The 14,232-nt window shown below is 43.2% G+C and overlaps 1 protein-coding gene across 2 annotated transcripts in view; it reads left to right on the forward strand.

Annotated features, from left to right (window-relative positions):
* Nucleotides 1-14,232, forward strand: part of pex7 (peroxisomal biogenesis factor 7) — a 43,400-nt gene that overhangs the window by 10,082 nt on the left and 19,086 nt on the right. For both annotated transcript variants that reach the window (XM_085372458.1, XM_085372459.1), the window contains 3 exons: nt 4,465-4,571; nt 4,810-4,923; nt 8,140-8,195. In XM_085372458.1, the coding sequence (XP_085228584.1) occupies nt 4,465-4,571; nt 4,810-4,923; nt 8,140-8,195 (277 nt within the window). The remainder of the gene's footprint in view (nt 1-4,464; nt 4,572-4,809; nt 4,924-8,139; nt 8,196-14,232) is intronic.

Genomic DNA, 14,232 nt, shown 5'->3' on the forward strand with positions numbered 1-14,232 from the left:
TGGATAATTATCTCAGAGACAAAGTAACCAATGGTTGATAACAACTTACCAATCAAGGCAATTCTTCCTTCAGTTTATTTCCTGGTCATTGCATTAAAGTTTTAAAGGTTCATCTCAGCACTGAGTGCTCATGCTCACATCTCTGCCACTTTTAAACTGGATGTGCATCCAGGGAGCAGCTACATGGACCCATCGTTACCAGAAAGGAGAGAAAATCCTGTTTTCAGTGCACGCTCTGGGTCATGTCCTTCAGATGCTTCAGGATGTTGAAGCAGACTCTGTGCTAACAGTCTGACCCGGGGAAGGAAGTCATGGTGCACAACCCTGCGAGTGTTCCTCACCTTCAGGCAGCTGGCTGGATGTTTGATCTCTGCAAGTGTGAAGTCTGTGCTGAAATCCCAAAATGGATGAGTAATGGGCCAAATTAAAAGCAGGTATGGTAGATTTTATGGACTCATTCCACAAACTTGTTGAACTCTGTGCAGCATCCTTCATTTTAATGAGCTGATTGCATTTCGTGGTTTTTACTGGAGACAAAGTTGCTGAGATGCTTGGATTTTTGAGTCAGCGAAGCCCACATTTATTTGTGTATGTTGAAGGCTTTACATTCATCTACCAGCCACCTCTCTTTGTTGTCTCCTGCACACGAGCACAGCTGTGACGGAAAGTAATCTCAGAATATAAAGAAGCTGTTCGTCTGCGTGTAATTCCTCTGCTTGATTGCTGCAGTGCCAGCTCGCTCTGATCAAAGATGCGATGAAACTGCACACGTGCTCGTTTGAACCAGTGGTCGTGGTGCTTCAGATAAGCTCTGGAGGTGGTTGATCTCCGTCTGCTACTGAAAACAATCATGTAAATCTTTGTGTTTGCAGCTCCTCCTGCAGCTTCTTATTTGCACCCTCTTTGCTACAGTCTCCCACACACTCGCTGTGATCACATTAAGCCTGGACTCTGGAAATTCAAGTGAAACGAGAAAAAAGGTTTTAAAATGCAAATAGTAAGGCGTGAAGAGAGAGCAGTGCTCCCCGTCCAGAGGAGGTTTGGAGCCAGCAGAGATGCCATCAGCAGCTGGAACCAGTTTGGAATCAGACGGCTCTTTTTGACCACCAAGTTCTCCAGAGACCTTTTTTAAGCGAGGTTTAGATGTGAGGTTTTTGTTTAAGCATTTTAACCACCTACATACATTATGTGTATAATAATGCTTATATTAGTGTTGACAGGGGTGTATTCAGAAAACAGTACATGATGACTTTGTGTGTGTGGACCAGAATGATGTACCCACACTGTGGTCCACACAGACGTTCTACACACACAGTTCAACACACACAAAAAGAAACTCTGGTGTTGAAACAAAGACTTTCCTGATGAACTGTAAAGTCTTTAAGTGAGATGAGTAGAGGAAATCACCCCCGCTTTGCTGAGTGTGGATGGACCAAACTCTTCAAGCTTTTATCAGCTGTTGGGCGTCTTGACTCCTCGTTTCTGATCTGCAGCCACAGCAGCTCTCTCTTGCTTGCTCGCTCTCTCTCTCTCTCTCTCACAGTTGAAGAGCTTGAATTTCATCATCCTTAAGTGAAGGTTTGCTGTGGTTGGAATCAAACACAGAAATCTGTTTCTCATTTATTTATTTGTGTAAATGATCCTCTGTGGCTGTGCTTACAGCTAGTGTCCTTGTTTATTTGTGTGCTACGATCACTTTTGTTACATAATACGAGCTTAAAGTGCAGGCTCTCTGCATTCGTCTCCAAACTGGAGGAAGGGTTTGGATTTGTGACTCTTATATAATTATACATGTCCCCCTCTTTACAAAGAGCAAGCGTAATTGGACAGTTGACTCAAAAAAAAAAAAGTGTTAGACGCTAAAACGTGGCTGCAGGTGTGTCTGTGTGTATTAGCTGAACCTGCTGATACAGCAGCGATTATAGGTGTAATAAACCGTGACCCTTTCACAGAAGTCAGCACTGCAGAACACACACACACACACACACACACACACACACACACACACACACACACCTCAGAGTGTGAATGAGAAAAAGAACCAGAGAGGAAGAGGAGGATAAGGGTTAAAATGTTACTCAAAGAATCGATGAAGAGCCGTGTGGAGGGATGCTGGGGGAGGGTGCAGAGCCATTGCTGGGATTAAAGAGGAGGTGCAAGGAGTGAAGTAGAGAAGGAGATTAATGTGCTGGTCAGCAAACAGGAGGTGAAGCCTGGGAGAAGCGACTCCCCTCGGCCTGCTCTTTAATCAGTCCTGGAGCTGATTATTCAGCCTGTTGGCCTCCAACGGGCTTCAGGTGGCGTTGTTTCAGGAGAGCCGCTCACACAATCCCATTAGCCACATTTATTCTGTTCCCAGATACGTGGCCCCAACTTTTATCCCCTATCCTTGTTCTTTGGCTCTTTGACATTATTACAAATTTAAATAAAGCTCTGCCAGAATAAATGTCAACACTGGGTTTATTCCCAAGCTTCTAAAGCTTGAAACCATCACAGCTGAGAGCCAAACCCTAACCCAACTCTGACTTCACGCCTCAGTCCTTCCATCATTACAGTGACTCAGGAACATGCAGACAACACGTTTGACTTCATCACTTGTGCTGTCTGATAAAGCTGCAGTCCTTCATGTCATGCTGGTCTGGTTGCACCTCTCAGTTCATCCTCTGTCTGAAACAAGCGTTAGGATGCAGCGTTCTTCTGTTTGGACGCTCCTCACAAACGGGTGGATAGCCATCATGACCAGGTTAAGGACGCCCACCCTCCTTGACATCACTCAGAGCCAACCCATATTGAAAAGATATATAAATCTTGTAAAGTTTGTATCTGTCTTGTGTGAAACTTGTATGAAAAGCATACAAGTGTGAAAACAGATATAAGATCCCTTGAAAAATTATATAAATGAAACTTGCATGTTTTGGATACTTCTTAAAACAATACATGAAAGTAATGAGAAAGTGGCCACTTTCATGAGTAAATCATATAAGCCTTATATGATTCACTATATGATGCAAGTCTTTTAGAAGATTTCTTTTCCATATGGGAACAGTGGAACACACGGTGTGCAAACTGACTGAAACAGATGTACTGTGCATGACAGAAATAAGGACACAAGCTTTGGGACTTGACTCACGGACCGTCAGCACAGGGAACCAGGATGTAGTCATAGAAGTAAAACTGGTATTTCAAGGGTGAAGCTTTCTGAATGGGAGTCGGTTGGAGGTTTTAACTCCGTCAGTTTTATTTGGAGGTTTTTCTGCTGTGGCTTCAGCCTTAGTCTGTGACAGTCAAGTTTTTTTAAGACGGAAGTAAAAAAAAAACTGCTGCCAGGTCGACGTGAAGAACACCGAGGTCTTCACTGCAGTTTGAATAAACCTCTGAATGAAGAGGAGGAGGAAGAATAGGAGGAGGAGGGGTGTAAAAGTTCTGCTTGATGATTGTCGCAGTGTGTTGGCAAACCCTCAACCTCTGCCCAGAAACTCACTTACACACACTTTTCTGTGTGTGTGTGTTGACCAGTAGGAACATTCTGGTCAGTCTGAGTTTATCACGTTGGGAAAGAGGTTCAGATTTAAAATCAGCTTTTAATTTGGAATTCGCATTTCGTGGAATTTTGTCAGACTAACTAACACACACACACACACACACACACACACACACACACACACACACACACACACACACACACACACACACCACCTCGACTGGACTGGGTGACAAAATGAGTACACAGATCTGTGTGGATGCCATAATGAGTGGTCCCTGAAATGAGTCCCATAACTCATGAGAGACGATGAAATGAAGGAGCTCATGCGCTAAAATAAAAGCTGACGTCAGCAGGAACTCGAAACACTGGCAGCAGTGTTCCCCTCAATTAACCTCCTTTTACTTTCAGTCTCCACCTCACTTCTTTTAGATTTCTCTTCACATCCTTCTCTTAAATTCTTCACCTCAGAAGTTTATTTCACTTCATGGCTGATGGCGAGTGAGTTGGGATCAGCACATTGATAATGGGACAAATGTAAATCCAGTAGAAGGTCATATTATAAGCCCTCCATTTCCATAGTTTGTCTTCATCATTGAGCGTTTTTCAGTGGTATGTGAAGTTTCTGCCCAAATCTCAGCTGTCTGGACGCCTTTTCTTTCTTTTTCTGCAGGAAATGTGTTTTCAGTCATTTTCAGGCGTCCTGAATTGATTTTTTTTCCCCCCATGTCAGCAGATATGATAAGAGAAGCTCTCAGAAACTCCTGCAGGTTGAGCAGCTCTAACCAAACACTTTTATTGCTGACTCTCAAACAAATAAAGATATATTGGATTGACTGTGTGTGAAATAAAATAGAACAAATACTGAGCGAGGTAAGGCGATAAAACTGAGGAAACACAGAAAAACAAGGCATATTTACACAAAAACACCTGGATATATTATATAAACTCGAATACTCTTCTCTTTCTATTTGTACTCTCAGGTGACGGGACGCTCAGAATTTGGGATGTGAAGGGTGCGGCGTGCAGATTGGCCATCCCAGCGCACAAGGCAGAGATCCTCAGCTGTGATTGGTGCAAATATGACCAGGTACAGGCCCTCCAGTTGGTTAAAAGGTTCCATATATTAAATGGCATATTTGGTTTAAAAGATACTTAAAAACAAACAAACAATACATTTAAAAACCTCTATGCCAGCCTTCATTTATACAGAGAAGTGTGTTTGTTTAAATGCATTTTACTATCTGCATCAAACACTAAAATTACATCTGATTTTGTGACCTTTAACCCGGTTAGCTTTGTAAAGATTAGCTGGTGTCTGTCTGCAGAATGTTGTGGCCACAGGTTCAGTGGATTGTACTGTGTGTGTGTGGGACCTGAGGAACATCCGGCAGCCTGTCAATCAACTGCTGGGACACACGTACGCCATCCGCAGACTCAAGGTACACACACACACACACACACACACACACACAGACACGTGTTGGGTTTTTATATCTTGTGGGGACATCTAATTGACATAAAGCTTTCCCTAGCCCCTTACCCCCAACCCTAACCATGAAAAAATGTTTTCGCGTCACACACAGACTGCATAAACGGAGACTTTCGGAAACAATGACACATTTTAGTCATATGATGCAGTCATGTGACCAATGAAACTAAGATAGCAGAGGGCATTATAGGGCAGATGTTTTGTTTGCTGTCAATTTTGACGACCCTATTAAAGATTAATATCAGTTTGTACTGATAGCTTTTCTTTAAATTCTTTAATTCTCAAATAACAGAGGTTGAATCATCTTTAGTTTCATGAATGCGCAATGCAGGAATGTAAGCGTTTCAGCCGTTTCAGTGTGGATGAACAAATGTTCTGAAACGACTGAAAATGATAGTGTGGACGCGGAGCATTTTTAGATGAAAACACCGTTTTCAAATTTATCCGGATTAGTGTAGACGTAGCCTAAGTGTGTGCCGCTGAAGCATATTCACTGTAATCTGCATCAGTGTAATGTCCTCCGTGTGTGTGTGTGTGTGTGTGTGTGTGTGTGTGTGTGTGTGTGCGCGCTGGTCGAGATGTAGTGTGAAGTCTGACAGCGTCAAAACACCCAACCAAATGGTGGTAATAAGACCTCACTCTCGTGCTACACTGTGTGTGTGTGTGCAGTGATGTATGTGCTGTTCTCACACACACACACACACGCGCGCGCACGCACGCACTCTCTTGGAGGACATTACACTGATGCAGATTTCGTGCAGACTTATTGTGGCATCGTCGCTACGTCGTAACCACAGACCTCTCTAAAACACTGCACCGTACCCCGACGTGCACTTCCCTGAAACATAACCACATGTCGTGCCTCTTCACTACTGTCGATTCTGCCACCTTTTCTCTGTGGTTTTTACATTTATCAGTGAGAGAACAACAGGAAAAATAATTATAGCATCAAAATGAGGACTGACCGATGTCATCAGATTGGGTGGAATGGGCATGAGGGAATGTACGAAGAAGTGGAAAAACTAGACGGACATATGGAGAGCCATTCTCCATAATAAAGCATTCATAACACACACTGGGTCACCCGAACGGGGTAAAAAGGAACATGCTGAGATAAAGTCTGAGAATTTCATATCTAACGAAGCACACAGAAGCGCTCCAGGTTACAGGTTAGCATGTTCACAGCATAATAACCATAAACATTCTACATTCAATAACGCGGAGTCTGCTTAGACTCATTCATTCCCAGTAACTGTGATCCTCATTAGGGATAAACTAATATATTGGCCAAACATGGATATCGGCTGATATCATTCCTGTTGACTCTTGGCAGATTCACTGACATTTAAATGTTCAAGAGTCAAGAAAAAAAACTCAATGACCTGTTCAGATCAGCCAGGCTGTTATTTTAAAGGTTCAGCCCATCGAGCTGCTGCTGTGGGCTTTTTCAGCACAGCTGTACCCCATCGATCGAGGAGACTTGCTCTGAAACTGCTTGTCACCATTTGCAAATCTGTCAGCTTGTATCGATTCTCTGCAGGGAGCACAAACAAGGTGATCGGCAGCAGGAGCGTAACGAGATAAAAATAAAGCAATGAACAGAGGCGGACCGCGGCGCTTCTGTTCGGCTGTCACATCAAAAATTCACGGTGAGCGAGCGAGTTTCTTACAGACGAGTGATCAGCACGTAATGAACCTCTGACAAAAGAGGAATCCCTGTCTCGAAGTACACAAGTCAGAGCGTGCTCAGTCCGTTTTGCGTACTGCTCTGGCTTTACAGGTGGAAGGCTCCTCACTCAAACTCCAGCCAAACCAAACCTGGGGTAAACTATCAATGGATATGTCACTGTGACCTCACTCACTGGTTTGTTGAGTCCTCATTCAAAGCCTTGATTTTTTTTTTTAAATCGTTTTTCACTACATTGTCCCGGTTGGGCACATAAAGTGTAGTCTGAATGAGATAATGAGGGAATATAAACCCCACAGACACACACATCTGCTAACTGCTGCTAAATAACAGATCAGATGGTAGAATGTCACCAGACTTGTGGACAGTCTGTAAGCTACACCCACCTGTGTCGACTTCTACCTGTCAGGTAAAGCGGCCCCGCCTCGATCTTTAAGCTATACTATGAGGACCGACTCACTGCTGCCGGCAGCCTTAAGTGGACGTCATAGGAAGTGCGGTTTTTGGTGCTTCTGTGATGCCTTTACTTTCCAGCCCTGCCAGCTGCTGCTTGGTTAGCAGTTTCTGAGCAGCTTACCTGCAAACCAAACATTTCTGCTGCATCGTCACAGCTGCCTGGGTTTTACTTTGGTAATAAATGTGTTTGCAAGTAAAGCAGCGTTAAATGAACGTGAAGTGCAGTAAAGAGAAGGATGTTAAACGAGGCCAGGACTCGATATGAAAGGTGAAACTGTCAGATGCAGAGAGGGGAACAAATGAGCGAATAAATTAATTTGGGAGTGCGTCGTCAGTGAAATCGCTCTCTGTGGACTCCTCGCAGGCTCTCCGTGTCTCTGCACAAACTGCTGAGCAGAGAAATGCTGCAAACTCTGCTCAGCCTGCCGGAAGCTGTTTTTCTTTCATGATGGAGACGAAAATGTAGTTTTTTTTTGTTTGTTTTTTTGGATGATGGGGACAAACTGGAGCTCAGCATCAGAAACAGTGGCATGTGCATGAAGCACAAACTGAGCAGCGTCTTCTGTTGTTCTGCATATTGTGAAAGGAAAACTGCAGTTATTACTGGCGTTTTTGTAAAACACACACAGTAATTTTTACTTTAAAAGTCTAAAACATTTCAGCACTTTTTCACGTTGTGGTTATTATCTTGTGTGTGCACAGCGGAGCTCGAAGTTCCAACGACACATTGTAAAATGTGTCATTTTTTTCATTTAAACCTTCAAACTGTCAAACATGCCCTACCTCCTTCACCTCCATGCTGATTTAAGGTTAAAAGGTGTGCAGCATGTCCCTCTGGAGGGTTTTTGACTCCCCTTCACATTATTACATATTATTGTTTCTTTGTAATCAGATTATGAATATTTGAGGAAAGCAGCAGGTGTTCGTGATGGAGATTAAAGCTGATAACTTGCTATTCTTCCTTTCTTCCTTTGGAAACATGATCTCAATAAACCGTTTTCCATTTTGTTCCTTTTCCTGCAGTTTTCTCCCTTTGATAAGACTGTGCTGGCGTCCTGCTCGTATGACTTCACTGTCAGGTAAGATCACCTGTGGCGTTTCTCTCTGTTCGACCTGTTTATTTAAGGACCTTTAAACAAGGTTCTCTGCAGCTCAGTGCTGGTAGAACGTTAGGAGCGCTAACAGGCGAGCAAGCATGTGGAACTCATTTTGTTCCACATCATTTTGTGAAAGCTGCTCTACAAGTTTAATGTGTTTGCACAGAGAAATGGAGAGAAAACATTAGAGAGCAAAGCAAAGCATAAACCCCACTGAGCTCATTTACACATTAAACAAAGAAAATAAAGATGCGAACAAATAGTTCAAGATGTTTAAAAATGATGGGCCTGACGTCGCTTTGCTCTTTAGTTATTCAGCTCCGGAGGTTAATGCAGAACATTATTCACAACAGGCGTATTTAGAAATGATTGACGTTGTGAGCTGCAGTGGATGCCAGAAATCAAAAGTTTAATCTGAAATTTGAAACATCTCAAATAAATCAGACTTAAATAAATGAAGAGATCACCTGAGTTCGACGTTTCCTGAAGCTTCGACTTCACTTGAGACAAAATGGACAAAAACACGAGCAAACTCCAACCATCTTCACAGCTCCTTGTGGTTTCCGCTCGTTTTTACCCCCCAGCTGAAAGCCCTGGGTACCAAAGAATGTGTGAAAAAGTCCAAATTCCCAGTGAGCCAGTACATCATGTGGAAGAACGAGCATCTACTCTGGACAAATAAACTCCGAGGTCGGCTTTAAGTTACAAAGAGGAATCCAGGTGCCAGCGGTTATTTCAGGGCTGGGGCGTGCAGCATGTGCACGGTGTGGATGACCTACACCTGCAGAGTAATGTTAACATTTCTGCAGAAATGAGTCTCCTCTCTGGGTCTTTAAGATAACCTGTAAAGTTTTTGTCATGCAAATTTGATTCTTTGAAAGGAACTTTCTTTCGAGGTTAAAGGAGCGGCGATGTGATGTGGCCTGCACAGTATTTCTGCTCCTTTCCTTTCAGTTACTGCCAAAGGGAATGGATGGTGTCATCATGGCAGAAGCAACGAGTCAGGACACTGAGGGAGAATTTGCGGTAAAGTTAACCAGTGTGTGAGATGGAGGGACGGACACAGAGGAAGGATGAGCTGCTCCTTTATTGGGCCACAGAGGATGAGTTAATAAAATGTGTAATTTCAAGGGAGACTGCCTCTGTGCTTCTCATGAGAATATATCTGATCCGTCCTCTCTGTCCGCTCGGCTCTTTAAAACCACAGAGGAATCGATGTTGTTCTGTGCGTCTGTCAGGCTGTGCGGGCAGATGATGGATGCAGTAAGATGGATGAAAGGTGAGGTTGCCCTGTTGTCCGGCCTGGAGCAAGACGTTGTTTAACAGTGATTAATCAGTGAAAGGAAAACGAATGAGGAAGCAGTCTGGCAGTCGATGAGTCATTTAAACCACTCAGTAGTTTTTTCTTCTCTAATGTGAGGAATGTGTTTGTTTTGGGGACTGTTGCTCTGACAAAATAACTAATTTGAAGATGTTGCTTCAAGTTCTGAGAAATTCTCAGAGGGGTTCCCAAAGCTGGCCGCAATGTCTTTCGAACCAGGCGGATCACTCTGCCCCGAGATGACCACTTTAGGGTTACGCCCTCTCTGTGACATCATGCAGCTTAACGGGACAGAAACAACTGGTTGACTTGAGTGTTTGGAGCAACCGGAAAGCTGAGGGAGTGTTTAGTTTGCAGGGATGATGTTTTAAGAAGATCCAACGTTGTAACAGTGGATGTACGATGGAAAATGAGTGACAGCGGGTCTCTGCTCATGTTGCTCGATGCATCTCTGTGCTGCACACGCTTAAGAAACGAACAAAAAGCATTCAAACTCTAAGTTTATCTTTAATAAAGACAGGATGTGAAGCTTGTATGCTAATTATGCAGAGCTGCCGGATGGAAGATGATCTAAAATAATTGATTTTTTTTAAGAGACGCAAGCTTCTTTCAGATGCTTTGCTAACAGTGTTAGCATTACATAATGACAGCCAGTGGAGAAGGTGCTGACGTGAGATCCGGTATCTCCAACCGTCCCTGCAGAAGCGATGCTGCTGTGTGGCCTCCACTTATTTTCTCTTCCCTCTGTAGTTTGCGGACAACCTCAGATACGATTATAATAAATACAATGATGATGTTGAGAGGCACAGATGGGAAAGACTCTCATGCTAACATGATATGAAGACAGTTGAATGATTACAAGTATTAAAAGTTGAAATGGGAACTAATTTTAATGCTTTGTTCATTAAATTTATTCTTTATTATACAGAAGATCAGTTTTGGTTGATATGAAGTGTCCTTGATTACAATTATCATGATGAGTGAAGTCTCAAGTTATAAATAAAACTTGGACATAATGACATCCGCCTTTAAAAGTCTAAACGATGTTTCAGATAACACATCTGTAACAAGGTCCATTATGTGGTAATAAGCAGCTGGAGGTAACTAAGAAACCACTATCTGTACCTACAGCATTTTCATATGAAAAATAAATACCAGAATCCGTTCGGACCAAGTTTAGATCGCTTTCAGTCTGGTTTGGCGCTTAATTTTGTCCTTGGCACAAACTTTTCCTTCATGTAGTCTCTCTCTGGTTCCTCTGCCTCTTCAGTTCTTTTCATTTTTTTCTAGTCAGAATCAGCTTTGACCAGAATAAATAAATGATGGATACGCGACCAAGGGAGTTTTTCCTTCCCACTCTTTCTCTGTATTATCATCTTTACAATATAAAGTACTGATGGAGAAACAACGGAGGCAACAGTAGTTGTGATTCGGTGGTATATAAATAAAACTTGTAAACACATTATTTTGGTTTCTTCTGTTTCTTCGTGTGATCCCAGCCCGAGTCCATTATGATTATCCAGTTGTGGAATTGGTTTTGTGCTCTTGGTCTTGTTTTAGATTGACTTTGTTCTTCTTGTGCTTCGCGTCGCCGCGATCAGGGCTCTGTTTGGGTCAGATCGTTGTTCTCGAGAATTTCTTTACGTCTCTGTCTGATTTTGAGTCTGAGTGTCTGCGTAATAGATAAAACATGAAAGTATTTAAAGTGCTTGTATTGCACGGTATAATTTGAGTGTTGAAGTGCTGCTGCCTGTTTGTATTCAGCAAACCTTCCTTGCATATACAAAGTGTTTTTCAGAATTTATTGTCCTAAATCATTTGTAATCGTCACTTTTATGCCAGAAATCTTTCTCTGCAGCCTCGGGGCTTCATTGTAAAGGACGGCAACAGTAAAAACCTTTGTTTGGTGCTTTCTTAGTGTTTCTGTGGATTATTACTGCAGATGCTGACGAGCTCACAGCCGCAAGCAAAAATCTGCTGGAATCTGGCAGGTGGTTGTGTGTGTGTGTGTGTGTGTGTGTGTGTGTGTGTGTGTGTGTCAGGGCAGCCCAGCAGTCTACATAGAGTATCTGAGCCAATTAAAGCTCGGATCAATAAAACACGGGGTCTGACACAGACCCAGCTAACGGCACGTCCCGCTTTGAGCTGTCCGTCTTCCCTTTGGCGTTTTAGCTGTTTTTCCCTCAGTTATGTTTGGCATCTTAAATGTCTGCTGTTTATTTCCGCGGGCTCCCTCTTTCAGCTCGCCACCAATCTTTCCTTTCATCCTTTGTTTGGTGTCTTGTCAGCTGCAGGAGCAATTGAGTCATGCAGAGAAACGTAATTCACCAAATCACGCAGAGCTTAAGATGAAAACACGGCAAAACCAGCAGAGCGGGTCCACTTTGAACTGTCTTAATACCTGCATGTAATAGGAAAGCAGCTGTTTGTAATCATAAACCCACAAAGAGTGATGAACGGCTCAGCAACATAGAGCTTAAAAGCTCTATGTTGCTCCTAGTTTTGGTATCAAGTCGTTTTTGTAACAGCAGCAGGAAGTAACTGATTGATATCATCCTAGAGGTGATTGATTGACCAAACAGGTGTGTGTGTCTGTGTATGTGTGTGAGCGTGCATTCACATCTTTGTGGGGACCAAAAATTGGAAGTTTACTATGCAAAATCCTGGTCCCCACAAGTTTGAAGACAACTTTGAGACTCAAAATGTGGTTTTATTGACAGAGTTACATTTGGGTTATGGTTAGGTTTAGGCTGAGGGTTAGGCATTCATGTTTCATGGTTAGGGTTAGGAGAAGGGGCTCGGGAAAACATTATGTTAATTAGATGTCCCCACAAGATATGAATACCCGATGTGTGCATGTTTGTGTGTGTGTGTGTGTGTGTGTGTGTGTGTGTGTGTGTGTGTGTGCTTCTTCAATAGCAACGTGATGCATGTTTGTTTTGCGTTGAATACTCCAAACACAGGATATGAAGACAATTATCACCCATTGTCAGCTGTGTGTGTGTGTGTGTGTGTGTGTGTGTGTGTGTGTGTGTGTGTAAGCATCCCTCAGGTGTGACAGTTGTGGGCTCTAATAACCCCAAAAGGAGGAAACGCCCCTCTTCACATTCAGGTCCACAAGCTCTCACACACACAGCAGTGAGTGATTTTCCTCACTTGTTGGTATTTGGGGTCACACTAGAACATCTGTTAGCATTGTTGCTAATGCTCGCTGCGAGCGCTCCGACTGCCTCCATGTCCAAACATTCTGAATTCTGTGCAGGTGTGAATCTGAGCATGAGTTATTGTCTGTCTTTCTGTTGGCCCTCTGTCTCTGGGCAAGCCCTGCAAACTTAGATCAAATAAGCAGTTAAGGATGGATTATGGATGTATACATTATTTATGTTTTGGGCACTCATTGTGAAATTTTAATTATTAACATGTTTCATTAATGTCGTAGTCACGGGGGGGAAACAATGGTTTGAGACCGCAGCATGGTCAAAGTCATTGTCTGAAGCAGTTGCTTTGTAGACGGGGAGCAGGTCTGCTGCTGTCTGCAAAGCAAATTTGTCAAGGCAATAAAATGCCAATAAGATGGATTCAGTTTCTCAGTTTGTGACTGAATGGGGTCAACTGAGTGGGTGAACTGGTTATTACATGCAGTCTGTTTGTGGTGATAAACTGGTGAAAATCGTAAATCTTCATGCACAGATATTCATGTTAATGCCTTTCATTCAGAGTCCAGAGAGAACCTCACAGATCTGAAAGAGAAATTCGAAAAGTCACCGAACTGTCTGAGTCGGACTGCAGTCACTCCGAGTCAGACCGGGATTGTTGGGAGACAGATAGCCTTCCGCCAGGCGACCTGTGGTTGACAGTGGGCGCAGAGCAACACGTTCTCAGCGATTAATGATTTCCCAATCATTAATCGCTTTGGAAAACACTATCTAATACGATTAAGATTGTGGTTAAGGTTAGGATAAAGGTTAGAGTTGGACACGGCTGGAATGCGTGTTACCGCCAGGAGTGTCGTTCCATTGTATGCCATCCACAATCCGGCGCGTATCATAGGGACGCGGAAGGTCACCTTTCGCGTTCCTATGGGATGCCTCGAGACATGACAAATCGTCGGTATGTTACGCGTTGGGAATGAGAACGGTCTGCGCAAAGAGAGATTAAAGGTGAGGCATGTTCAAACTCAGTTTGTTACCGCAGCTACTTGTAATCGTTTTTTTCTAGTCATGGGGCGGTTGCCGTCCTGTCCTGAGTGAGCCATCATACACAAAATATTCACTGATTTGAACCAAAACCATTTTGTTTTCCTAAAGTTAATCAGGTGAATAACTGAAAGCGTTTAAATGCTTGTGAATATTATCCTAAACACACCACCACCACTGCTGCAGCTAAAGTGAACTTTAGGCAGTTTCAGTGGTCAGTACTAAAAAAGGTGCTACGTTAGGTTTGAACTCTGACTCAGTAAACATCCCTGCTTCTGTGGGCTTCCCTTTGTGTTGAGACACGTGTGGAAGCAAACACTCGCCTAATCCACCTGTACACTCACGGATATACATGCAAATATACCAACACACACACACACACACACACACACACACACACACACACACACACACACACACATAGTTGTTTTAATCACTTTCTGTCCTGCTGTGCTTGAAGTTTGATTTAGGCTTCTGCGGGAAATCTACGTCCTAACTACGA

Source organism: Diplotaxodon limnothrissa, linkage group LG15 (genome assembly GCF_057381915.1).
Source record: "Diplotaxodon limnothrissa isolate DT_005_m linkage group LG15, D_limnothrissa_male_GT1.1, whole genome shotgun sequence".
NCBI lineage: Eukaryota > Metazoa > Chordata > Actinopteri > Cichliformes > Cichlidae > Diplotaxodon > Diplotaxodon limnothrissa.